At 39.0% G+C, this 26,040-nt stretch overlaps 1 protein-coding gene across 1 annotated transcript in view; it reads right to left on the bottom strand.

The window, feature by feature from the left end:
• The window catches only part of ACOX3 (acyl-CoA oxidase 3, pristanoyl), a 39,775-nt gene that overhangs the window by 10,303 nt on the left and 3,432 nt on the right, over window positions 1-26,040 (bottom strand). The window contains exons 2-13 of the mRNA XM_053458236.1: window positions 20,885-21,068; window positions 19,764-19,997; window positions 19,182-19,256; window positions 18,762-18,851; window positions 18,103-18,246; window positions 15,970-16,058; window positions 11,931-12,027; window positions 11,380-11,562; window positions 10,986-11,108; window positions 7,486-7,606; window positions 6,642-6,764; window positions 5,302-5,415 (exon numbers count right to left, since the gene is read on the bottom strand). Coding sequence (XP_053314211.1) covers window positions 5,302-5,415; window positions 6,642-6,764; window positions 7,486-7,606; window positions 10,986-11,108; window positions 11,380-11,562; window positions 11,931-12,027; window positions 15,970-16,058; window positions 18,103-18,246; window positions 18,762-18,851; window positions 19,182-19,256; window positions 19,764-19,997; window positions 20,885-21,046 — 1,555 coding nt within the window. The 5' untranslated portion in view covers window positions 21,047-21,068. The remainder of the gene's footprint in view (window positions 1-5,301; window positions 5,416-6,641; window positions 6,765-7,485; window positions 7,607-10,985; window positions 11,109-11,379; window positions 11,563-11,930; window positions 12,028-15,969; window positions 16,059-18,102; window positions 18,247-18,761; window positions 18,852-19,181; window positions 19,257-19,763; window positions 19,998-20,884; window positions 21,069-26,040) is intronic.

Raw genomic sequence — 26,040 nt, 5'->3', positions numbered from 1 at the left:
GAACGTTAATAACCGGTCTGTGTAGTCTATTGAAGCTGATAAGCAGATGCTTCGCAGAACAGGGTAGGTGTTTAGCTCAAAATATTTTTCATTATACAGTTATTGTTGCTTGAGACAAATTGAGGTCAATGTCAGTATCCATTTGTTGATATGTTGTGTCTCTGAACATCATGGAGGCAAAAAGTCAAAATAAGATATAATAAATGTGCATGTAAGGGGTGATCCTATCCAGCATTGTTCATGCAGAACAGGCTCAATGTGAGCTTGGAGGTCAGATGCCTCCAATTTGTTCTCTAACTCTGGTCAGGAGGGCCATCCACCAAGTCCATTGGGCAGGTATTGAGCAGGTTCATGTTACCCAGCACCAAATGTCCATCCAACAATAGTATGGTAGCTTGCAACATATGCAATATACAAATGCTGATTACATAGCTGTTTGATGCCCTATCCCGATGCCCCACCTGTTAAGGATGAGGAAGTGCCAGCCAACATTGTTTTATGGAGATGGAGGCAGCTCAGCAGAGTCCTCCATTGTGTAAATCGGCCAACTGGAGAGATCAAAGATATCTCTTGTAAACAAAAGCCTAATTGTCCAGTAGGGTAATCTTCCCCAGTGTGGTGGCAGATGGGTTGTCGTCTCCCCCCAGACCTGCCACCCTAGGCTTAGGCTAGGTGGGTTGACCACTGGTCCTACAAAGTAGTGAATCTGTGAAATGGCCAAAGGAGCAAATAGTTAAGGGTCAGCCTAGCACTGCTCACTTACCTAGTCTTACCTTCAGCACATGTATTGGCATACAAAATATACAAAGAACACACTACTAAAAAAGATTTACTGACGTTACACTATTTCACCCAAGACAAATGCGCTTGTCATTTACCAAAGACCAAAGTAATCTCCATACAATACAGTAAGAAGTCATATTTATCTTCCAACCCAATGCCAACCATAATAGAAGCTAGAAATGGAAAATGAAATACACATTGTACTACGTCCATTACTGTATGAGCTGGGTTGGGAACTCATAGTATTTATATAACAGAGATGATTGTACGTATAGCACTTTGCTTCCAGTAAAAGTTAGAAAGAAAGAAAGAAAAAAAAATCTCGTTATGCTCCTAAACAGAACATCTGGTGTTAATTGAAGCCATTTTCATGACTCATAGCTGTACAGAGCCCACTAACCCTGCTTGCAAACAGAAGATCAGTAAAAATGTTAAAAAAAAACAAAAATCACAGTTACGGTAATCATTTCTTATTTCTGCACCTCTGTGTGACCTGAAGCCGAGTGAAGAAGATTTTGTATACAAAATATTACTGTCTTCCAAGACATTCACTGGGAAGATCTCTCATGTGGTTATACGGGAATGGGGGGAAAGGTTAGCGGTAGGTTAAGAGCTGGGATGTGTAACAGATTTTTCAAATTAAATTATAATATATAACTTGGATTATATACAATATGTACAGTAGATTGGCGTTCTCAATCAACTGCATCGGCTTATTTCATGAGATCATAACAAATCTCACAAGAAATAACAATGAATAAAAAAATATAAATGGGGGAAAAAAATCACCACTTGGAGATGTGGTTTGAGATGGTGTTTATAGAAATCTTCTATGATTGTATACTCGTAGTCCGAACGCAGTTAGTCTTCGGCTTTGGTTCTATTGCTATTCCGCTAGAAAACTCGGGTGATGAAAAAGAGGTCTACAGATAATAAATGAATAAAGTCAAACAATATAATGCCGATATGTCTCTCAGTAACAGGTCAGAAAATATTGACAACACTATAAAATCCTTTTAAAATCCAGGGGATATTAGAATGAAGCCCTCTGGCTTTTTTTCTTCACTCCTATTAATTACTACTTACTGATTTACAGAGCATCGATTTATTCCACAGCGCTGTCATGCAGGCGCAAGCTTTACTGAGGTACATATGCAATATACAATATATATTCAGTGTTTACGGAATACCTGCTGTTGTCTGCCTAGCTTATGACTAATTGTCTATTAATATATATATATATATATATATATAATCTGCCATTACTGTTGGCTTGCAAAGGCCATACAGACCTACACATGAGAAAAATTATACAGCTTTAGTGTAAATATCCACTGAACTTCAATTACCCTGTACATTATTTAAATTAATTGCATCTGAGGAAGAAACACTAAGGAACATACAAAAATTCAATTAGTTTTATATATATGAAATTTATTAGATTGTGAGAATGCTTTTTCGTAATGCATGCGCACATTTTGTTTCTTTTGTCCTGATGAAAGTCAGCAATGACTGAAACGTCGACTTGACTTTGTTTGAATAAAGAAAAGTTGTTAACTTGAAGACCTGGAGTGCTGACCATCCTTTGAGAGTGCTTTTTATATATATATATATATATATATATATATATATATATATATATATATATATATATATATCCCAAGGTTTTTGAGTAATGAAAGAGTGTCTGGTTCCAAAACTGAAGTTTTTTGTTTCTTTAAACACAACTCTGTGTCAGCTTGGAATGCGTTTTTCAGAATCCGTTGCTCCAGGCAGCAAGCAGCCTGACCAGCTGGAGTTTCAGGAAGAAGGGATAAGCTGACAGGCAGATTTTGATGAGGGAACTAAACTTTAAATGGTCAGGAAGATGTGTAATAACAGACTGCCATGCCCCTGTTTGTTTTCTTTGAGAGGTCAGAAAAACACGATCTCCAACTTAGACTACACTGTGCAAACTTACTTTCAATCTTCGTCAAGTTGATTGGCTTCATTTCGAAAAATCATATTTCTTGAGCTACACATTTCTGACAAATGTCCTCATTTTGCATAACTGTTTGCGATGCCTAGCAACAAATGACAGGCTCACAAAATAAATGATCCCCATGACTATGGAATAGGTGGCGTCTAGACTGAAATGTTCTCCTCATCTTGCAGACAGTCAGGGCGTGGATTTCATGTCTCAACAATCACCAGGGAAAGGCCTACTGACCTTGACGAAACAGATGTGTGACCCTTATAGTACGTGCATTGATGGTCTAAGAGGCAAAACTATTAAAAGACCCCTCCTAGCGATACAGCTGCTTAGGAGATAGCAAAGGAGTCAGCCAACTTTATCTCATGTCTACAGAGCTTAGCGTCTGGCAGCCATTCTGTACGACAGTGGGGATTATTGTAGCTCCAGCATGACAGCATAGAATGTGCGATGACCAGAAAGATCATTTCGTAATAAGGATGTCTGGGAACACTCGAGGTTTGACAAGGTGCTTCAGACGTTTTACACCAATCTCTGGGTCTTAGAGCAAACTCTCTCTTTGCTGGGATATCACAGATATAAAGTTCTCCTTGAACACACGTCTTAATTCATAACACCAACGTTATTGGTAAGATCCTATAAGGCCTGTTAATAAAACCTTTTGAAATGTTGACACATTAGTGAGTAACTACAAGAGAATGTAGTGCTTGACGGCGGTAAAAGGATATGTGTTTGCAGACAACAGTGAAGCATGATGGAGGTTCCTTGCAAAGTTTGGGGCTGCATGTCTTCAGATGGAGTTGGAGATTTGGTCAGATTTAATGGTCTCCTCAATGCTGAGAAATACAGGCAGATACTTATCCTCAGGGAGGCATCTGATTGGCCCCAAATTTGTTCTATAGCATGACAACAACCCCAAACATACAGCCAAAGTCATTAAGAACCGTCGTCAGCATAAAGAACAAAAAACAAGGAGCACTGGAAGTGATGGTTTGGCCCAGAGCTCTGATCTCAACATCATCGACTCTGTCTGGGATTACATGAAGAGGGAGAGTAGCAACTGAGGCTGTCTCAACCCAGATCTGTGGTTAGTTCTCCAAGATGTTTAGCCTACCTGCCGAGTCCCTTAAACTGTGTGCGAGTGTACCTAGAGGAACTGATGCTGTTAAAAGCAAAGGAGGGTCACAGTAAATATTGAATTGATTTAGATTTTTCTTCTGTTCACTCACTTTGCATCTCTTTAAATGATAAAAAAATAAACTATTAACATTCTTACTTTACTGCATTTTTTCATGCCTGCCTAAAACTTTTGAACAGTATTGTATATTTGAAATATATAAATCCGTGTACTAGATGTAGACGTGTGGGGCCAAAAAAAAAACGGGCAACAAACTTTGTTTCCCGGCCGTTCAACTCAAGTCAAAATTCGGGGACCTGGCACATGATAGGCACATGCAGCCCCGTGGAGCAAGACTGGATTTCCCTAATATTATTTATTATACATATTGTCACCAATATTTATTTAATAATAGATGATATGATAGAAAGATAATTAAAAAAATTAACTTGTCCACAAATTACAGGTTTGTCTGGTAGCATAAATGGGCAACTGCGTTAATTAACCAAACTATTTAGGAACAAGAGAAAATGTCTGCTTTTTTCCATCCTGAGGTTTATTCATTATAGGTACTAAAACCTTGCGGTTGGGTTCTCCAGATAAAAGGAATCTAAATGCAGGTGAAATTCACAGCAAACAGCCAGGACTACAAACTCAATGCGGCTGCAAATGACCGATCTTAGCCAACTTAGGTTCAATTAACGAAACAAAGAAATACCTGCCACTTCAACATGTCCCTTAGTCATTAATCCACAGTTCTGTGGACAGTGATCAATCCAATCCAACTCATCGTACACAGGGGGGCATTGAAAGTTGACCTAAGTGAAATGAATTCAGGGACTCATCTCTATCAAAAGCTATGGTAATTAATTACATGCAAACTAAGGAGCCTGATATACGGGGAGATTTTTTGCATAGGTCTGATTTATTTAGATGGTACCGTTACCCCTACTGGTAAGATCACACCTGGACCAACACCAAACATCTCAGCTGGGATGTAAATTAAGTATACATTTGAAAACATGAATTTATCAACAATGTTTGTTCTAATCATTTGTGTTGGGAGGCATTTCCATGCATTTACTACTATAATATTTAACATATTACTCCTCAGTAAACTCCTCTGCTTTTAATACACCACTCAAATCCACAAATGATGCCATCCTTCCCTATGTCATGTACCTGAAATAGAGACCCCCAGTGGCGCAAATCACTGGACCACAGAGGAGGTGTTTTTCCCACTGCAGCTTCTCCTAAAGTTTTAATATGCATTCTTTAAAATGTAAAAAGTACTCACAAGGTACTTTGGATTGCTTGATGGAGAGGCTGCCTGGGACATTAGACTGTCCGTTTAAGGTGGGAAGATACCTAGAAAGCTTTTTAATTGACCGGAGGTAAGTAAAAAGGGGATGCTGTTGAGCTTTATTACCTGCACAGTCCAGACATTCTTCAATTGTTTTTGCTGTGAACTTTTGGCCCAAAATGGTTTTGAAGTCATTAAGAAAGTTGATCGATCCAAGAGGCGACTCCAGAGTTATTTTATCTGCGAATAAAACAAATGAAAAAAATGGATATAGCTGTATTAGCACAAGTGTAAAAATTAAAATACACTACCAATGCAACAGAACTACTGCAGAATGCGAATGCTTGTCTGTCCCTATTTTCCCAGGGAATGCTTAATTCTTGTCATTAGCCATGTGACAGAAGGTGAGGGCCCTGATAGGTCAAAACATTTTGCTGTCATATGTAAACGGTTCTTTGTTGGCTTCATATGCTTAAAGGTTTTGCGTTGACTATAAGATGTTAGAGTATGCATTTAATTTATAGTCTAATTGGAACTGATTTCACTTCCCTCTTACTTACAGAAGTGCCAGCGTTTCTGAACGCCTTTACAGGTCACCATCACAGCTTATGTTTCTAACTTTTGAACCCTGGCGTTTCCCAGTATATTATGTTCAAGTAATTTTAAATGGGAGCGGCATTTCCTGCACAACACCTGCAAGTGTTAATCATATATCACTGGATGACGTTCAAAACAAGCATGTAATAGAACCTGTGGAAAATCACATAAAGTGACCAATACTCAGAAAGTCTGAAAGAGACTGTGTCGGGTAAACAACATGGATAATTATAGGGGAGCTGTCACATAATGCCCTTTCCTGCTTGAAATTCCCGTTTGTACCAGAGTGCTATGGTGGGGTACATAGAGGATTTTCAATGTGTGTTTAACCTGTCTCAATCTTTTAAACACTGGCATGCTGAAGGTCCACTTTTAGACACATGGCCTATGTTTTCTAGCAATGGACCCTTTTATGGTTAATCTGGTTAGTGAAGGATGGCAGGGTTACACTAGGAAGGTGGTTGGTGGTTTGAGGAAAGGAAACCATTCTAAAAGACAAAGTTGTGGTTTTACTTAATCATTTATATAGTGTATCAGTAGATATCTCCCTGGTTCTGATCATATTTCAGCACTGTCCATTTGACAGGTTTAACAGGAGAGGTAGGCCAGACATGAGCCAAATACTATAGCCCTCGCCATACCGGAATGCATAGAAATCCCACGAGGAAGAACAAAAAGTCTTGTAGAATTGTGAAAATCAGACAACAAAAAATAAAAACTGAAGTCCGAAAGTTATCTAACCAGAGCGGTTGAGGAACCAAAAGCCATCCCAGCTAGGTATAGTAGTATAGTAGATGGTTTGGTTTACTTAACACACAGATGTATGTATGATTAAAACAACCGCCACTAGGCCTTTAACACATACTAACCTTCGTGTACGGAATGAACCAAGCTCAGTAAATAGTTGCTGGTTTGCTGAAGCAGAACATTGTTGTCTCCTTCATACGTGCAGTTTGGATCGTTGTCATTCCGGATGTCTCCTAATCTGTTCACTGTAAGCAAGGGAAATGACAGTCTGAGCACCTTCGCACACATTCAAGTCAAAAATCCTTGATGGTTCAGTGATTTGCAGTCATTTAGGCAATCAAAGTATTAAATAACAAAAAATGATGCTAAATGATTTACTAAAATATGTGAAAGAACAAAATACCCTATAAGCACACAAACTTTATTTGGACAAAAATAGCAGCAGCAGCAAAGAGATGAAATGCTTCATAGTGAGACAATTTCAAAAACTAAACACCACCTCAACTAATAATTACCAGGACCCATGCCATCCCCCCCCCCAGACCAGTCCAAAACAGAGCCAAACTGACCTAAATTGCCCCCCTAACAGAGCCAGGAAAACTGTGGGGCCACGTAATGCAGCAGTACGCACACTTTGCGAGAAGGTATAAGGAAGAGCTCCAAGCAAGGTAAGGGTGTGTCCGAGGATTGAGATGTAATGGAGTGAGTATGTTTAGTGTGTATATGTTTGTGCGTGCGTGTATGTGACCAATTCCTTGACCATTAACTAAGCAGATACTTTATACATAATATTGCAGACTTGTTTTCCCAAAATGTGTACTTCACATGGTACTTTTGCTAGGTTTTTGTTTAAGGAAAGATAAACTGCAGTGTTTCGTCTAATCATTTATTGGCCGTATCCCTAGATGACTCTGGGGAATTACAATCGTTTCTGCTTTCATAGTAATTCCATTTTTGTACACTTACTGGCTAGATATCCATGACCCCCGCAAGCTTCTCGGCATTCTTGTGTCCCTTGCTGTGCAGTCCAGGATGCCAAAGGCTTACCGGCAGAAGACAAGGCGTGGATTTCCTTGCCAAGTTCGGCCTTAAGAAGAAAGATAGATAACGGATCTGTAAATGTGAAAAAGTATTCTGCTTGGCTGTTCTGCAAACAGAACTTTGATTATCGCTATTCTTAATACCAGCTACTAAAATTAGAAATGCTAGTATAAATTGAGGAAAAAATCACTAAGATTTCTAGTAAAGAAAAGTGAGGGGCGGAAGCCCAATTCTACAAAGCTGAAGAAACATTTCAGCCCTTACTAAGATTTGCAAATCGTTTCTCTGTTTGGTTAAAATAGAATCACAATAGAGATGCCATTCAAACACCAGATAACAAACGCTGAGACCATGGAGCCATTATAATGTGGTGTTCTAGCGCACAGTTAAAAATGCACGGTAATACATATGGAAACCAATGGAATATTGCGTTGCAGAATCCATAAAAGGGTTACATTTTACAAGGAAACTATGCATTTGTCCCATTCCCACCGCCCAGCTCGGCTGGGCACATCTCCTGCTTGTCAAAGCACATACATGGAACACTCGCCACCGTCCAACTCCAGCACTGACTCACATGACAGTTCCAAGGGGTCTAGCAAGACCACACATATGTACATGTCCCCCCCCCTCGCTGCTTTCTATGAGTGTTTTCCTGCTACCGATTGACTAATTTAAACAGCTATGGAAACTGGACCACAAAGGGGGCGCATTGCTCAGCAACCCTGCAGCTGTACCTTCTCCTTTAAGGGAAGTACTTTATTTCCTACAGGTTCAAGACTTACAAAGCACTTAAACACATTCTTCATTGTTGGGTCCCTTTAATTGATTTATAGGCACTGCTCCCTCTAAAAGGAGCAACTTTCTAAAGAAGAGGCCACACAAGTTTTTGGAAGTTTAATGTGACTCTACATATTACTGTAACTGGGCTGATCCAGTGAAAGGCATCACAGACCTCTTTGTACTGTCTTCTCTAAAACCAATGGAGCCAACTTGGACCCAACCTATTGTTCGTTTTATTTTTCCTTTCAGCAATATGTATGAAGAATCTATTCCCATGCATTTCCAAGGGGGGGTGCTAATTTTTTTAGGGGCCTCTCATAGGCAATAAAGTGCATGATGACTGGAGTCTATAGCTCATTTTATCATAGTTTCCTTGGTAATATCAGTTTAAAATATAAAAATATCAGTCAGAAAACTCTGTTTTGGCTTAATCTGTAGAACGTAATTTCATGACCTTCTTCCAATTAGAAAGCTTTGCACGCTGTGCTTATTAGACTGTCTGGTAATTCCTGTAATTATTAATAGAACAAATATCCAAACTAAAAAAAATAGAAAAAATATTGCCAGAACTCTCAACGCCACTTGGAAGATTTTTTCTTTTATTCTATTCCGAGTAAAGTATTCATTCAGTTTTCTGTATTTTAATTAAATTTTTGCTTTCATTTACACATATAACAATGTTGTTGTTTTAAGCCCTCGGCTCCATTTGATGATATAAATAAACAATATTCCTCAATATGTCTGAAATTATAACCTTTTTTGGTAATTACACAGGAAGCAGTCTAATTTTAAAGCAAAAGATGTCCATAGAAAATCACACAGGCCATTAGGAAGCCACGCCATGGAACTTCTGCCTGCCTGCCATGAGAGCTAAGAGTGATTGGGCGCTAGGGGGAGATGACGACACAAAGAATTGGGCAGAAGCAATTTTCTCTGCTCGCTTCCTTATATGAAGGACTCTAGCGGAGATAAGCCTAGCCTAAGAGGACAAATCCAGCCTTAAAAGGAGCACTCCAGCCCTATTTTCATGTTTAATACATATTGGAGTCCATTTTCACGCCCCAATGTCTACTCAATGGGAGTAGCAGCAGCCAATCACAGGCATGCTATCCGAACCGACCTCGCAATGATCACTTCAAAGCAGTCCTATATAGCTGCAATGCTGGCATTGACAACCGATAGCTCCATGAATTATTCTCACCAAATCTTTGCAGAATTACGCTTCAGGCCCCCGGGAATAAAATAATCTTTTATAAACACTAAATCGCTAAAGCTGATTTGTAAAAGTGGCATCAGAAAAAGACTGGCTTGGAAATGGGGAGCATTTGGTCAAATTGGATAGTTGTAAGAGTACGTGGGCCTACCAGCGTCAACAAGCAATGAACTATGATGGGGATAATATTTTACTTTACAAAAAGTCTATAAATATACAAATTCATATATATATTTTATCCCCCCCACATACTGTGTATTCTCCGCCAAAACGAGAAGAGCAATAACCCCTTGCAAACGGAAAATTCCCTTTGACCTTATAGAGCTGATTTATTACAGCTTCTTAAGTCTAGACATTTGGTTGCGGGGAAATATCAAAAATAAATCATCTTTCATCCACTGAACTTTGAAAAATATAAACCCGACCACAGAAGTCTTCAGACAGAATTGGCTTTTTTACAAACAGAAGCGAATTGCCGCTGACATCACTGATATTACTCGAAATAGCATCAATTCTGCACAATTTTTCCATCATACATGCATTTTTTTTTATGTTGGGTTGAGCCGTTTTTAAAAAATACAAGTTGAACACCGCTAACAAAAGCTGACAGTAGATAAAAAAAAAGTGCCTATAGGTTTATGTGAAGCTCTGTTTTACTGAATACACATATATTATGTGTGTCAAAACTCTATACGAGTAAATAAACGCCTTAATATGAATCTCACTGACTAGGGACAGACAAAACATGCAGAAAATGGCAAATCCAACCTTCTTTGGGAATTGCAATTGTAGCACATCCTAGTGCCGCATTGCATTAAAAAAACAGGGGAAGTGTCCCAAAGCCCTTCGGTGGATGCACAGACCTCCGGGCTATGGTGGGCCATGAGCCCCCAAAGGTAAGCCTTGCCCCAGGGCAGTTACCTCTTTTGCCATGCGTTAACCCCTTAATGACAAAGCCCGTACATGTACGGGCGTAAAATGCATTGTTTTCAATGGGTTTAGGGACCGCCCATTGTCCTTAAGGGGTTAAAGATGACTCGTAGGAAACAAAGAAACAATTTTAACAAGTTTCATGGATTATGTTTTTGGAATCCAGTGCCAAAGACACATTATCCGAGAGCTCTACTATGTTAAATAACCAGGAATCGTGTTATTGCACAAAGATGGCAATACTGCTGCTGGGGCAACAATGACTTTTCACCTATTTGTGTCACATGAATGCAGGCTACAGACTAAACATCTCCTGAGAAAATAGTGAGAAGAAAATGTTATTACTAGGCAGAGTTTGGGTATCTCTAGTTTACTTCTACAATTATTCTCAAGCTATTTATCTACATATTGCGACAAAAGTCTTATTTCCCGCGGAGTTGGTGTGACAGAACCTTTAAGTTACTAGAAACCCAATATATTTTTTGTCTTGTTACTTTACCTGTCTCTGGCTTTTGTCCTTCATTAGAATACCAGCATGAAGCTCGATTAAATTCATAAAGAAGATTTTCGAAAAATGGTCAAGTGCATAAGTGGCAGCCAGGTAAGGGATCAGACGCCATTGCTGAGAAAAAACAAAAACAAAAATATAGCTAAGGCTAAGTGCCTACAGAAGAGAACACTTGAGTTATCCAGAATTCTGTGGTTTATCCCCAACTACAGAATAAACTCTAAATTTAGTAAATGACAAACTGATGCATAAGTTGTTGAATATGTGAATATATTTCAGTGTCACACACACAAAAAAATAGTAGGAACAAGGAGTGACTCACTTTAATATAAAAGGGCAAAACAACTAAATAATAAGTACACACAAAACAAAATCAAAAAACAACCTGCAGCTGGTATTCAAGGACGGGTATTTCCTCCTTTTCAGTCGGTCCAAACTGACGGCGTGTGGCGGAAAATCGAATGGCTATGGATATTGCAAGCTTCAGGTTTACTACCGCCATCCCAATAATAGAAACTCTACCACTAGACAAGGTTCCAAGAGATGCACCCAGACGCTGCTTGGGATCCTACAAGAATAATGCAGCAAACATTTGGTTTTGTACTTGACTGTACTTTGAGTGAAAAGGTAAGGAAATAATAATATTGTTGTAGACCCTAAAAACCACTCCAAGGCACAGTCCTGTGACAGAAGTCATGGCTTCTTTCAAAGAAATACAAGGGAACATGGTGAAGACAGATTATTATACCTACTTTGTTCCCGGTCATGGTATCATAAGCCTATTATGGTTCACAGACACTGTTAACATTAAGTGGAGGCAAAAGCATATTGCTAAAACAGCACCACACAACCTCATAACTAGCCCATCCATGTTTATAGTTTGGAGGAATGGACGGGAGAGAGAAAAAAAACTCAAGATGGCGCCAGTAGTCATACCTTGTATTTACTTGTGTAGGCCCCAGAAGATGTAATGTCACCAGTTTGGTTCAGGAGGTTTTCCTGGGGAATTCGGACATTGTAGAACATGGCAAATCTGTTAATTGCAAACAAATTCTAAGAACAATTCCTTCTAACAAAAATATTAACCAACCATATATAATGTTAGGTGTATACGTCACCCCCTTTTTTGCTGTGACCATTCAGATCTGTGCTTATTCAAACAAATCCCTCTATTTTTGTCGTTAAAATATTCCCTAATGTTTATCTGTTTTATATTGAGTACATATGGAACAATTTAACTTCTATCGTAACCATTGCATGCTCTCGGGCTTCATTTGTTCCTTACTTGTTTTAACCCGACTTTTAACTAAGAAGTTGATTACAAACATTGATTTACATCCTTAGCAGGCAACTTCAGAGAGTCTTATTTGGATAGTTAGCTCAATGGGAATTCACCCAAGGCAGGCCCAACTTCAGCAGGATCCCGTCACAGTTTGTGTCTCTCGTCCCAAGATTGTAGACTCTAACAACGGGCAAGTAACAGCTTAGTGGTTCACACAAGGGACAAATCCATCTTCAGCCTTTTGACAAGTAGATCCCTCAACATAATAAAGTTGTACATTTCTCACAAACATATGGTTGAAAGCCCTCACATGCCACTAGGACTTCTATATACCTTGGGAGGGGTTTTAACATCCATGTACGGATTCCCTCAAACCCAGTGAACATACCTGGGTACCCTCCAGTTTGACCTGTAGCCTCCTGGTGAAGATCTGCTTCCCCAAGGTCTCTAGGTCACTTTCCACTTTCTCTAGGCAGGGGAGCTGTGTTAGGGCATACTCAATCCCTGCCTACTTAACACTTTATGAAGTTGGCCCACCCATATGTGCAGCTAGCCAAACCTCGTGCACAATTAGCCCTGCCCCCATTGACCACTATCACTGCCCCTTGCAAAGCCACTTCCCCAGAAATACCGTCCCGATACTGTATGATCAGAATCAGTTACTTCAGTACTAAACAACAAGGCTTTTTGTCCATACATTCATCATAGGATTTCCGACTTGCTTGTATTCTTCCTAATTCATGATCTCCCACAATTGAAGTTTGAACCCCCCCCTTTACCTTCTGCCGATTTCTGAAAGTTTTTACAACTTCAAACCCCACCTAAATTCATATCAAACAAAAATAATAGAAAAGCCCATATATACTCTTAACTTGGAAAGCAGAGGCAGAAATATTTTCTCTAAACACTCTGAATGAAAAGTGCAATATTCCTTCAGGCAGCAGTCCTTCATTTTTCCAAAACAATATAATTCTTATACATTTTACTATTTAAGGATTTGTTTTAAAAAGCTTACACTTAAAATTTCTAAATACTTACTAAAACTGCACAGCGTGATTATCCATATAACTAGAAGTACTGTGCACTATTATTAAAGTAATATTAATTATAATAAAATGGTTGGATGCTCACAGCTGAAATTTATTTCCATCTTTCATGTATTACTTTGTTTTAACTTGGCATTCAAGGGCAGAAAATGTTAGTCAAATATTTACAACAATCATAAATATTTATGCAGCCTCCAAAAGTATTGAAACCCTGCGTAAATAATGTTAAACCGGCTCAGAGAACCTTATATATTAGGAAGTTGGATACTTGACAAACCATAAAGAGAGCCAATGTTGACTTGTGTTTCTTGAACTCTGCTCTCTAGTAAGTTTGATTTTTTGTTTGCTCGCAATGTAAACTCCAATAATAGAATTCCTTGAAGCAGAATAAACTATGGAACATTTCTGGATTAAATAATACACGCGCTACGGACATTGTTTCCATAAATATCTGGGAAAGTGAGAGAAACTACGACGTTGACGGCAAATAAGTGTGTGGTCTATCTTGTCTATTTGTGATCCACAAAGTTTATCCGTCCTCTTGCTCATGCAACTCACTCACAGCGAGTGAGAATGTATGTGTGTCTGTGTGTTGGAATGAGTACTTGTTAGGGTAAGTGTGTGTGTTACATACACGGGGGGGCAGGAGGGCCATAAGATTTTACATGTCGCCTAGGCAAGAATGTGTCAGTATTACATAGGCCTCTATGAGATGTAAATATTTCCAAAGTAATTACAGCAATTGCTAAACAAGTAAATCAGTTTTATTAATAACCTTTCAAATATGCTACAAGTGCATCCACAGTCATGGATTAAATAACCATTTCACTTTTTTGGTGCACAGGAATGAATACTAATTGCGAACCTTTGTTACAGTGACACGGTTATACAAAATCTCTACTTTGTACTGAACTGGTCTTTAAATGCAAAGTATTTAAAAGCACCATTTTAAGAGCCCATGGCTCATCTGTAATGATCATAATCTGTGTGACTTTTAATGTGCAAGAATGAATACATTCCGTTACTCTGTTAAACAGAGGGTGTCCCCGTTAACCCTCAAGAGCAGTGTGTATTAATGTGTGTGAATGCTATACAATATGCTGGAGCTATATAAATACATGTAACGTTAAGCAAGGGTTAAACTAGGGGATTATTGGGAATATAAACTAAAATTTACTGCGAACCCGAGTCTGAACCCTACACCAAGAAGACAGTAAATAAACAAAAGTCAGACTGCAAAGAAAACCCGTGGAGACTAAAATAAATAGAACCGTAGCATTCACAGGAAACCTCGTCCACCAAGTATCTTGTCAGCTCTTTGAAATTACTGGAAAACATTACTTTATAGAACACAAAAAACAAAGCTCCGGTTTCTAACCTTCATCATATCTACAGATATGTCAAATCAGTGACAAATACATTGAAGACCTTTCCAATGACTTCTTCAGCTTCCATGTCCTCGGGTGTGTCTCAGATGAAGTAATGTGGGCCAAGACTCGGCCATCATCATCATGCAGGAATGAAAAGCACGTTCACACCCCCTCCACGCTTTTAAATATACTACTGAAGGGAAAGGTCCACCTAAATAATACTTTTTTGGAAATCTAAAAACATTCAGATTCATCAGAACATCAGTCACTTTTTACCCCTTTGGTCACCTGGTAAACTAAGTTTTTACTATATATATATATATATATATATATATATATATATATATATATATGGCCCATATATATATAGGACAATCTTCCTTGGATGTAGTTGTTTGAGGGTTCCAAAAAAAGTTTATTTATGTGCATCCAGAACAAAATACAGCTCTTTAGATGCTATTTCAATGCAGTTTGGGTTGCTTTGGGTGGGCATAAATCTGCGCTGGATGGGCCATTCCAACGTTTTTTATGTTTGGACTGGCTTGTTGGGCTATGTAGGCTGAATATTACTAGTCCTCTCCTGTTTCTAGTGCACGTTATAAACTCTAAAGTTACCAACAATACTGTCAGAGACTTTAAAAGAGATACTGAAAAATATTGGTGAAATTAATGTTACTATCTCTTTATTAGTATTGTACTATCCTTTCAAAATGCAAATACGTTTATATAAAAAAAAAAGAGCAATGTGGAAACAGTGTGTCACTGCAACTAGAAGCAAACGCACTTCTCCCGTCAGTATTCTGTACACGATCATGGAAGATCCGTCAGAGTTATTCAAGTTTTAATGACTCGCTTGTCACTTGCCGCAGAGACATAAGGTCCAACAAAGCATGACCGGTGATTTATGTACTCTACAATTTGGTCTTCAAAGTGTCCTGTTTGCAAAATATGTGGCACTAAGGACCCCTAGTGGTACAAATCACATTACAGCAAAAAGGCAAAGTGTGAATTTTTTGCACAGCACTGAAGGACAAAGGGAGAATATTTCATAGTCCGAGAAAGGCATTTACAATATCCAGGGTCTCCTGGCACCAGTAGCAATGGGACCACCTATCTGCTCACCACTAGCCCCTGGATCTTTGAACTCAGTCGGACACCAGGGTACCCATCCCAAAACCAGTGTGCTAGACAGACGTAGGAAGGCGAGGGACCTGGCGATGGAAGTTAGTGCCAGCTTTTCTGCCTGACCACTAAAGGTCTACATTAATATCACTCACCCATTGTCTAAACCGTTCTGGCCAAGTTTCTTTCCAATGTCACCCACCATCACTCCTGGCATGGGAAGAAGAGTTTTTGGGTCACGGATCTATGCAAAAAAGTTTAAAAGAAGAAATATTTACTAAAATCATTAAGCATTAGTTATTACCGGTGACTAACAAACACAGGACACTATAGAAACACATCATGATTTTTTATCAAACCAGAACTTTTTGTAAACTTGGTGCAGCACAGACATTTATGGACTTCTACAAGCCAGAAAATCGATTGGGTGCCCAAAGTCTGACGTCTCTGGGTGATGGGGAAAGGGGCAAATGCATAGGGGAGGATCCTGCAGAATCCCCTATACATTTGGAAGGGGGACATAACTTGAAAATGTTTTAATATGCATTAAAGTGCATTTGGTGGCTGAAGTGCCCCTTTAAATGATGATCTAAGTATTGAACCTTTATATCGCCAGACCATATTATTGTCAATCACTGATCAGTAAGGAGAAATGAAATAAAACACATGAAATAATATATATTTAGAATGTCTATTTTATACAATCTTCATTTTACTAAGAAAATTACAGCTTTCATTTTGTGCATTTGCTACTATTGAGTTTTTATAAAGAAGTAAATGACGGACCTAGGATGGCAAGGACAGAAACAATGACGATTCTCCATAATGCAGGAATCAGAATAACAAAAACAGAAAGACACCACTCTAGTATGCACTAACATTTTAAAGCTATGAATGATAATAATGAAATCTAGCAATGTAATAAGGACAATATCAGTTAATTATCCACATGTGTATTGCGTGGTCTCAAACATAACTTCCACCTGGATTTTAAGGACGGCTAATTGAAGCTGCTCTTTGTAGCTACGAAACATGCTGTGATGTTTGATAAAATGGCAATTATAATTGTAGACTAATTACCGTTAGATTTGAACTCACAATCTAAAAGAGGCAATGCTCCCCCCTCCCAAAAAATTATAATAAAGCCTCTATTCAGTTAAATTTAGAAATATTTGATATAGTCTACTAGACCTGGTCCTCAGATTTGTTGCTTCCTCGCAGCTGATCAATAAGATACAGTGTTTCTTGAATCAAAGATACAGGATTCCCTGCATGAAAATATTTCTGTTTGTTGAATGTCACCATGTCCCTGGCCTGGATAGAGTTATAGGCGATACTTTTTAATGAGCCACATTAGGTTTTGTGACTTCAGTGGTATCATTTTAAAGTCGCAAAAGCTTATACGACTCTTTTTCTATGTTGGTTCGATAAAAGACATGACCTTTGACTTAAAGCTCCTTCTTTTAGATACGGCTATATCCATTTCTCTTAAGCAAGACCAGACAAATCATAGCACCCATATGGCCATGAATTTTATTCCTAGTCAATACATTGCTGTGCTTTGTTAAATTCCATGGGCAAATGCTTTCTTTCCCAATGCTACATAGATTTGTCCGTTCCTATCTTGAAACGCATGAACATAATACAATAACGTGTAGGGAGCTCCTTTCGTTACAAAGCCTTTCCACCTCATGGTGCCATCTTGTTTTATGTGACAATGTGATAGAATGAATCTGTACAAAATTCTTAAATAATATATGAAGATTTTCAGGAAAAATACATTCTATTGTGGTGGCACCTTGAGATGTTGAGAACCAGAGAGACTTATGTCTCCTACATGTAATGCATTACATTTATTTAACCCCTTAATGACAAAGCCCGTACATGTACGGGCTCAAAATGCATTGTTTTCAATGGGTTTAGGGACCGCCCATTGTCCTTAAGGGGTTAAATAGTGCAAATATATTCCTGAGGTTTGTTACAATAGGGTACATTGGAAATATTTAACAAAAAAACGTAAAGTAGACAATAACATTAACCCACGTTAAACCATACAAGTAGAAAAGAAGTACTTTTACAAAAAAAAAAAGTTGCTTTTACAAATAAACAAATTGCTGGAGACAAGTAAACCCCAGCAGAGGAGAAAAATGTAACTTTAGACACTGATCAGTAAGGAGAAATTACAATATGAGAATATATATTATAAACTATTTAGACTATTTTTTTTTTGCATATTAACAAACTGATAGGTTTCACTTGTTCGCACGTGAAAATAAAGTTATGCTCACCTGCACAACAAAAGAATGTAAACCATGACAACGTCCATCCGAGGTGTAGAGCTGCGCATATACAACCGCATGTGTGGCGTTCTTCCCCATGTTACCAACCCAGAACTTGGCAGCCTCGAAATCCGGAGTATTTAACACAAATTCCTATATTAGGGATATAAAGGATTAAAAGGAAATTCAGTGCCATTCTTCTTTGCTTCTGTGCTCAAGTATAACGTATGTCCTTCACACACAAATGTATTCAATTTTAAAGAGACCATGCTTTGAATTTGTTTTATGAATTTATTTCTATATTTATAAAGGGGGGGGGGGCAAAAAGTGTGTGAAAAGTAAGGATTGTTAGTCACTAGATTCTGCAAACAATGGTGTCAGGCCTGGTAGACCGCCTGGGGGGTATCATGAACGAGGGGTGTCAATTTATCCATGCACAGATTACTGTGAATACCTTTTTAATAACATTATATATATATATATACACACACACTGTGTATATATCCTATTCTATGTTTCTACCTTTCCATTGACCTAGCCAAATTATTAAGGTACCGGCGAATCATTTTTACTAAGTACCCTGGATAAATAATATAGGCGGAAAGGAAAATATATAAGGAAATCGTAGCAAAGAACAATAATCTCGATTAGTTAGTTCCATTTCATACCTTAGTAGATGCATCAAAGGTCGCGGATGTTCGGATAGCCTTGGTATTGCTCCCGTGACTAAGTTCAGTCAATGCAAAACATCCAAAAATCTACATTGAATGAAGAAATGAAAAAAGAATAAAGAAACTTTATATTTCCCTGGTTCTTTTAAGTTTGGTAAGATCCCACAATGGAATCCATCTTTAGTATAGACCAAGACTGTCCAGCTACAAGGTCACATGACTAACGCATAGGGGCAACTTATATCAAAATGTTTTAACTGTGGTGGTAGTATACTATAAACAAAATAAGTTATGTATTTTAATGCATATAGAATGCCAAAAACTAAATTCATTGAATATTTGTGTTACAGGAAGGGTTTTTCTGGGTTTCTGGGTTTTTTTCACTAATCACAGTCAAGGTTGAGTTAAAGAACTTACCTCCATATTTTTGGTTTGATTGAGAAACGCTTGATGCCGCTCAGAGCCGCCATTTCCAACAGCACCACTAAATACCTGGAAAAAACCCCACAGTGAAACTCATACAGTGTAAAGCATTTATATCAACTGATCTAAACCAAGCTCTGAGCAAAAAAAAAAAAAACATTTTTTTTTCTATTTTAACTTGAATGAAGGTTTTACCACTGTTTGTACATCTTTATTTAGGGTAGGGATTATGCTTTCCTTTCCATATCCTCAAAGTGTATATGGTTTTACACAGCTTTGTGCTTTACACATCATCAATAACAAATGATATCATCAGTGGTGTCACTAATGACATCATAGCAGATCTTGCTAATACTGTACATTATCAGTGAAGGATAAAAACAAATTCTCTACCAGCACTGTGCGTGTCAACAGCCTTACATGTCGGCGTATTACCAATAAACACTTATTATTACTGAACATATACACAGAATGATATACAATGTTGCTTTGTTTGAATGGGAAAACATAATAACATAACATAAATTGTGCAAGACTTAAATATCTAACATTAAAGCTCAAACGGAAGTCTTTTACCTGAGTATTTAGGAAATATTTTGCGCCAAGGGACCAATCGTACATGCCCAAGCAGTTTATGAGGACCAGAAGTTTTATTGGCTTCTCCATGGTCTCCTGAAAAGTCAAGAAGTCGTATTCAAAAATCCTCTTGCATCTCCGAAATGTTAGCTCCCGATACTTCTCCAAGGGCAGGTCTTCCCCGGGTTGCCGGTAGAAAAGTGGGTCATTTTCAAGGGCGGAAAAGATTTTTTTCTGTATACGATATAACAAATAGGCATTAAAAAATCTCGAAAAAGCAGAAGTTATATAAAAACCAATTTTAGAGCAAAGTGGTCATCTTGTTTAAAAATATTTACACTGAAAAAAATAGAGGTCAAAGTATGCCACTTCCATAAGATTCTAGATAACTCTCCCAAAAGACATTAAAGTTCGTCCAACCTGGCAGGAACACGGCATTCCCCATCATCCATCCTGAGGGTCAATAGATATGGCTCAGGGAGAGCTTGATTACCAAAGTCCAAAATATATAACTGTATAAATCAGTTTTCCTGGAAAACTTCAAATTAAATGAGAATGACATCATTAACCTGATGATTTATTTTGTGAGGATTGCAGAAAGGGTTAGAGTTGGGTTGTAAAGAGGCTCAGATATTAATACTCTAATGCTGACAGATTCCAGAAACCGCACCGCCATGTTTCTGTCATGCTGGTTTTGGAATAGTGATATTGTGCGTGCCTCCATTGCCTAATGCTTGTATTTAATATCAGCTGAAATATACTTACATTCTACTCCATCTATATGATATAGACTATTGTGGAGGTTTATGGATTCCATGTCATGGACCATGTCATTATGGCCCCCAATGCATTTGTCCCACTCCTATTATATGTAACACTTAGATGAAGCTCACTTTAACCACAATAAACGTTAAATGCCACTTCCATGTTGAAATCCACAACAGAGAATATAAAGTTAAATGTCAAGATATAGAAGGTCACATTATTATAGAGGACTTTAGTCTATTTGTTAAACCTAACTGCCAATATTTACTATGTCCTGAAACATCTTAGTAGAAATATTTGCCATAAAACATATTTTATTTCATTATATGGGAAAGCCAAGGTCTAGCCCAATTTACCTTAAACAAGATAAGATCTTCATCCTCCAAAAACATCACCATCTCCTTCCAATTGAAGGAAGCCTTTCTCCGGTATTCAGAGAGCGGCCCGCGAGGCAGGTCTGGCAGCAGAGCATCAGCAGGGCTCTGTTCATGTCCAGCAGCTGATCTCGGAGAGTACATGGCAAAGAAATGACCCAAGCACCTGGACGCACAAGTTATATTTCAGTATAACATGAAATATCAAAATGTATACAGTCATACAAGGTGGAAAATGGTCCTGGGTCAAATCCAAGCACAAGAACTGCATGGTGGTCTAGCATTATAAATTAATAAATAGTTTTAACAGCTGATATTTCAAAAGGAAACTCCAGTGTCCCAGGGAACCTCTGAACAAAAAGTACAAAAAGCTCTAACAGAATGTCCCCTCAGTGTTCCAGCGTTTGGTGCCATTGATTGGTTGCTTGAAATCAACGGGTGAGCTTTCTTTGCATGGATAGGGGGTCTCGTTATACCCCCACACATATTGTTTGTTGAGCCATTGATGCACCTGACTGGTGGTTATTATATCATGTACCAGGAGATGTGTTTGGCCAAACACATCTCCTTCAATGCAAAGAACTGTGGGTCAGGAAAGGGTCAAATATATTTGGGTATTCGTCACAACCCCCCCCACACACACCATGTATTTGCAGGAGGGGTCTGTCAGCCATCTTACGAATTAAAGTACATATGATTGTTAGAGTGTCCCTTTAAAGTAGTATTTCAGCTCTAATTTCACGTTCAGTCCATGATGTATGAATAACAGTGAAGGCATTCTTTAGTTAGAAAGCATCTTCTGTCTCATTAAGCTCCTCCCCCTGGCTGCCTTTTCTGTAGGCAGGAAGCATTCTTATGTACACTTCTTGCACATGCTCAGCAGAACTTTCATTCCAGTCAATGGGAGCTGAGCAGTAGCCAATCGCATCTATGCTATCGGAACACTGATATTTTGCTAGCATACATGCAATTGGCTGCTGCTACTCCTTCTGGTTTCAATGGGACTGCAACTGAGCGTGTATACGATGGGTACATAGTTTGCTAGAGGCAGACAAATGAGCAGTTAGAAAATGAGATTTCTTTTTTATTAATTCCAATAATAAAATAGTAAAATACACTTGAGTCCTTTCAAGATGGACTCCAATATGCATAAAAAAATCGAGTGCCTACTGTGTGAATCTAGAGGTAATGCTGAAATCCACTATAGTGTTGTGATCAGTGTAGAAATGACCATAGGGTATGGGTATGAATCCCCAGTGCTATAGTTATGGAAGCTTATTTTGAAGCTGATAAATCATTCTTTTCACTCTGAGTGCAGGTTACAAAGTGAATCATTTCCTCTGTGTGAAAATCCTCAAGGCTTTTTACAAGGGAACAAACTTGTTAGTTTAACCGGCGAACACACAAGTCTACATGACATTAGAAAATGAAATGCCATAACCTGTTAAGGTCAGCATCTAGTGGTCAACAATATGTCATCTACGGAATGTGGAAGCGACACTGGGCTTGATTTAAAATCAGTAGTGGGCACAACTAGCCATTTCCAACCTTTGTATACAATCAGCCGTGCATCCATACAATATATGGTTCAAGGCATGCCGAATTAAATAAAAGGTAGAGTGCGAATTGATAGTAGCCCATGGTGGTGATGGAGAGGCCCCTTTCCCGCTGTCCCATTAACACCTCCTTCCTTGGCACATCTAGTCTGCCCATTTTTCCTGATGCAAGACTCTGGTCTCAATCAGTCCTTGATCTTCTCCTAGATTACCTTAGTCTATCCCATTAATATTTAAATTCCCTCACTGTAGTAAATTCTACCACTTCTGCTGTGAGTGATCGTTGAGTGATCTAGATGTGCCAAGGAAGGAGGTGGTAATGGGACAGCGGGAAAGGGGCACACACAGTAAAGACCTCAACCGAAGCTTCCACATGGCCACCTTGCAACATACTGGAGAAGAGCTCTGCAATATGACATAAGGTAGGTAGTTCTGTCTCGCCTCTAACCGCCACTCGTAAAGGGGGTTATGGTGGTACATCATTGTATTAATTTTTAGTACTGAATAATAATCTGTGCGTATATGTTTGTATATCACTTAATTCATGCGCTTTTGAGTAGGACAGTTTAACACGATGGTGTGGTATAGATAAGTCCACTCTAAAACGGATTCACTGGTTCCATACCAAAAGGTCCAATGTTTTACTGTACAGAATACAGAGCCATTCTGGGTAATGATGTCAAACAGTGGCGGAACTACCGGGGTCGCGACTGCGACCGGGCCCCGGCGGCAGGGGGGCCCAAGCCAAGGGGCCGCCTGAAATCTTTTTTCAGTTTTTTTTTTTTTTTAAATAAGGCAGGGGCGTCCAACATGCGGCCCGCGGGCCAAATGCGGCCCGCGAGACCTCGAGGTGCGGCCCGCGTAAGATCGGCAGCCAGGGCAACCGATCTTATGCGAGCCGCACCTCAAGCCCTGCTACTTACTTGTGGGAGGGTCTTCTGGACTGCACAGAGGAAGCGGAGTTCACGTGACATCCTACTTCCTCTGTGCTTTAGCAGAGAAGGCAGAGGGAGGCCGCGCCCCCTGCTGAAGTCTGTACGCGGCATCGAGGAGCTGCAGTGCAGGTAAGGGGGTGGGGAGGGTGTTTGAATGAGTGTGTGTGATTGAGGGAATGAATCTGTGAATGAATGATTATATGAATAAATTAGTGTGTGTGTGTGATAGCATGGATGTGTAAGTGCTGGAACCTAGGCATGATGGGACTGTGATTGCTGTTAGCAATCACACTCCTATCATGCCAAGTCAGCCAGTACATGCTAAAAACCTGGCTAGCTGCCCCCCTTGTGTATTGATGCTGCCAGCAGTATGGGGTCTGCACTTACAGCCACCCTGTACTGGCTGACTTGGCATGATAGGAGTGTGATTGCTAACAGCAATCACAGTCCCATAATGCCTAGGTTCCAGCATTTACTGGATGGATGTGTAAGTGCTGGAACCTAGGCATGATGGGACTGTGATTGCTGTTAGCAATCACACTCCTATCATGCCAAGTCAGCCAGTACATGCTGAAACCTGGCTAGCTGCCCCCCCTTGTGTATTGATGCTGCCAGCAGTATGGGGTCTGCACATCACTTACAGCCACCCTGTACCAGCGTGTATTGGCTGACTTGGCATGATAGGAGTGTGATTGCTAACAGCAATCACAGTCCCATCATGCCTAGGTTCCAGCATTTACTGGATGGATGTGTAAGTGCTGGAACCTAGGCATGATGGGACTGTGACTACTGTTAGCAAGCACACTCCTATCATGCCAAGTCAGCCAGTACATGCTGAAACCTAGCTAGCTGCCCCCCTTGTGTAGTGATGCTGCCAGCAGTATGGGGTCTGCACATCACTTACAGCCACCCTGTACCAGCATGTACTGGCTGACTTGGCATGATAGGAGTGTGATTGTTAAAAGCAATCACAGCGAGCACAGTCCCATCATGCCTAGGTACCAGCATTTACTGGTTGCCAAGTCATATTGCTAATTTTGTCCAGTTGTGTGTTACCTACTTTTATTAAAAATGTGAGTTTTTATTATTATTTTTAAAGGTGGGGGCCATTTTCGGTTTTGGCTAAGTGAACCCTGAATGTTTTGGTCCAGAATTTTCATTTTAGTTCATCCCTAGAATAAATCTAGGGAATCCTGAATTTGTAGTCGCAAAACTTTCTAGGCCCAGAAATCAGTGAGAGGAAGAGTAAAGGTTTTGTGTCATTTTACTTTATTTTAATCTGCATATTTTATTAAAGGCCATATTTTTTGTCACAGTGAAAAATGAGTGCGGCCCGCGCACGTATACAATTCTGATGAAGTGGCCCACTGCAGAAAAAACTTGGACACTCCTGGATTATGCCCTTTGTACATGCGCCCCTTTTTCTTTGATTTTTTTACAGATATGATTCAATATGTAAATTGAATTTGTTGAATTAGTTGAAAAAAAATTGTTGGGTAAAAATCATGTTTTTTTTGGGGGGGTGAGGGGGTGGGGGGCCCTTAACAGATTCTCGCACCCGGGCCCTGAGGCGTCTAGTTACACCCCGATGTCAAATGAAGACTAATGATCACTATTCGAAACAAGCGCTTGCAGATCACGAGCGCTTCCCTTAACTGTTTACCTAATCAGTTGCTTCGTGATGTTTGGCATAGGACTCTGCCCTTACTCTTTAAATTACCATAGAAATAATGCGCCTCTGGCAACATTCAATCAGAGACTGATTTAGACAGTTGTTTTTTCATAGCCTGTATCAAATATTTGTCAATTACTCAAAATAAAAATGTTACAAGATGACATCCGAGTCATCTTAACATATAAATCAGTCATCAGGCTTAGAATTTTTTTTTTAAAAATGATTAAGCATAAGGAGAGATTTAAAGGAACTCAGGTGCACATAAAGCTTTTTTTTTTTTCAAACAAAATTTGCTTGCGCTACAAAAGTTGCAGTCTTTAGTAAGTGTTTTGAAAATTTGTGAAAGTAAGGAAACTTTTTCATCTGACTGTGCCCTCTTCAAATGTAGCTTGATAAACTTAAATCAATCCAATTTTAACAAGAAGTTAGTAAAAGTAAAAAAAAAAAATTCATAAAAAAAATGTCAAAAACATACAACTAGTTCAAGCCAAATTTATATATATATATAATGTACTACAGTGGAGGCACTTGCCTAAGGAACATATAAAAACAGATTTTAATGTAGTGATGGGTAAGCATTATGTAGAATGTAAGTGCATCCTCAATATTTATACCTAAAGTAGGTGTTTATAGGATTTGCGGTATGCATATGCTAGGGTTGAGTATAAATTGATATTATATATATATATACACATACATACACACATACACACACACACACACACACACACACCAGGTGACTGGGACGCAGATGTAATGTCTTTTCTGGTGCAAGGTTTAAAAAGCGGTCTAATCAACACAGCATAAAAAACTGTTTCTTTGGTTGGTATGATAGCACAGGTTTTTAAACGTGATATCTGAATATATTCTTTAACACAGCCCCAATACTTATCAAGGACATGGTGTGCAATACGCTGTTAATAACGTTATTTAACCTGCTTATTTAATACAAAGGCATTGTATAGTTAAGAC

The sequence above is a fragment of the Spea bombifrons genome, chromosome 1 (assembly GCF_027358695.1).
Source record: "Spea bombifrons isolate aSpeBom1 chromosome 1, aSpeBom1.2.pri, whole genome shotgun sequence".
NCBI lineage: Eukaryota > Metazoa > Chordata > Amphibia > Anura > Pelobatidae > Spea > Spea bombifrons.
Note: the sequence above shows the minus strand (reverse complement) of the source record. Positions and strands in the feature narration are given on the sequence as shown.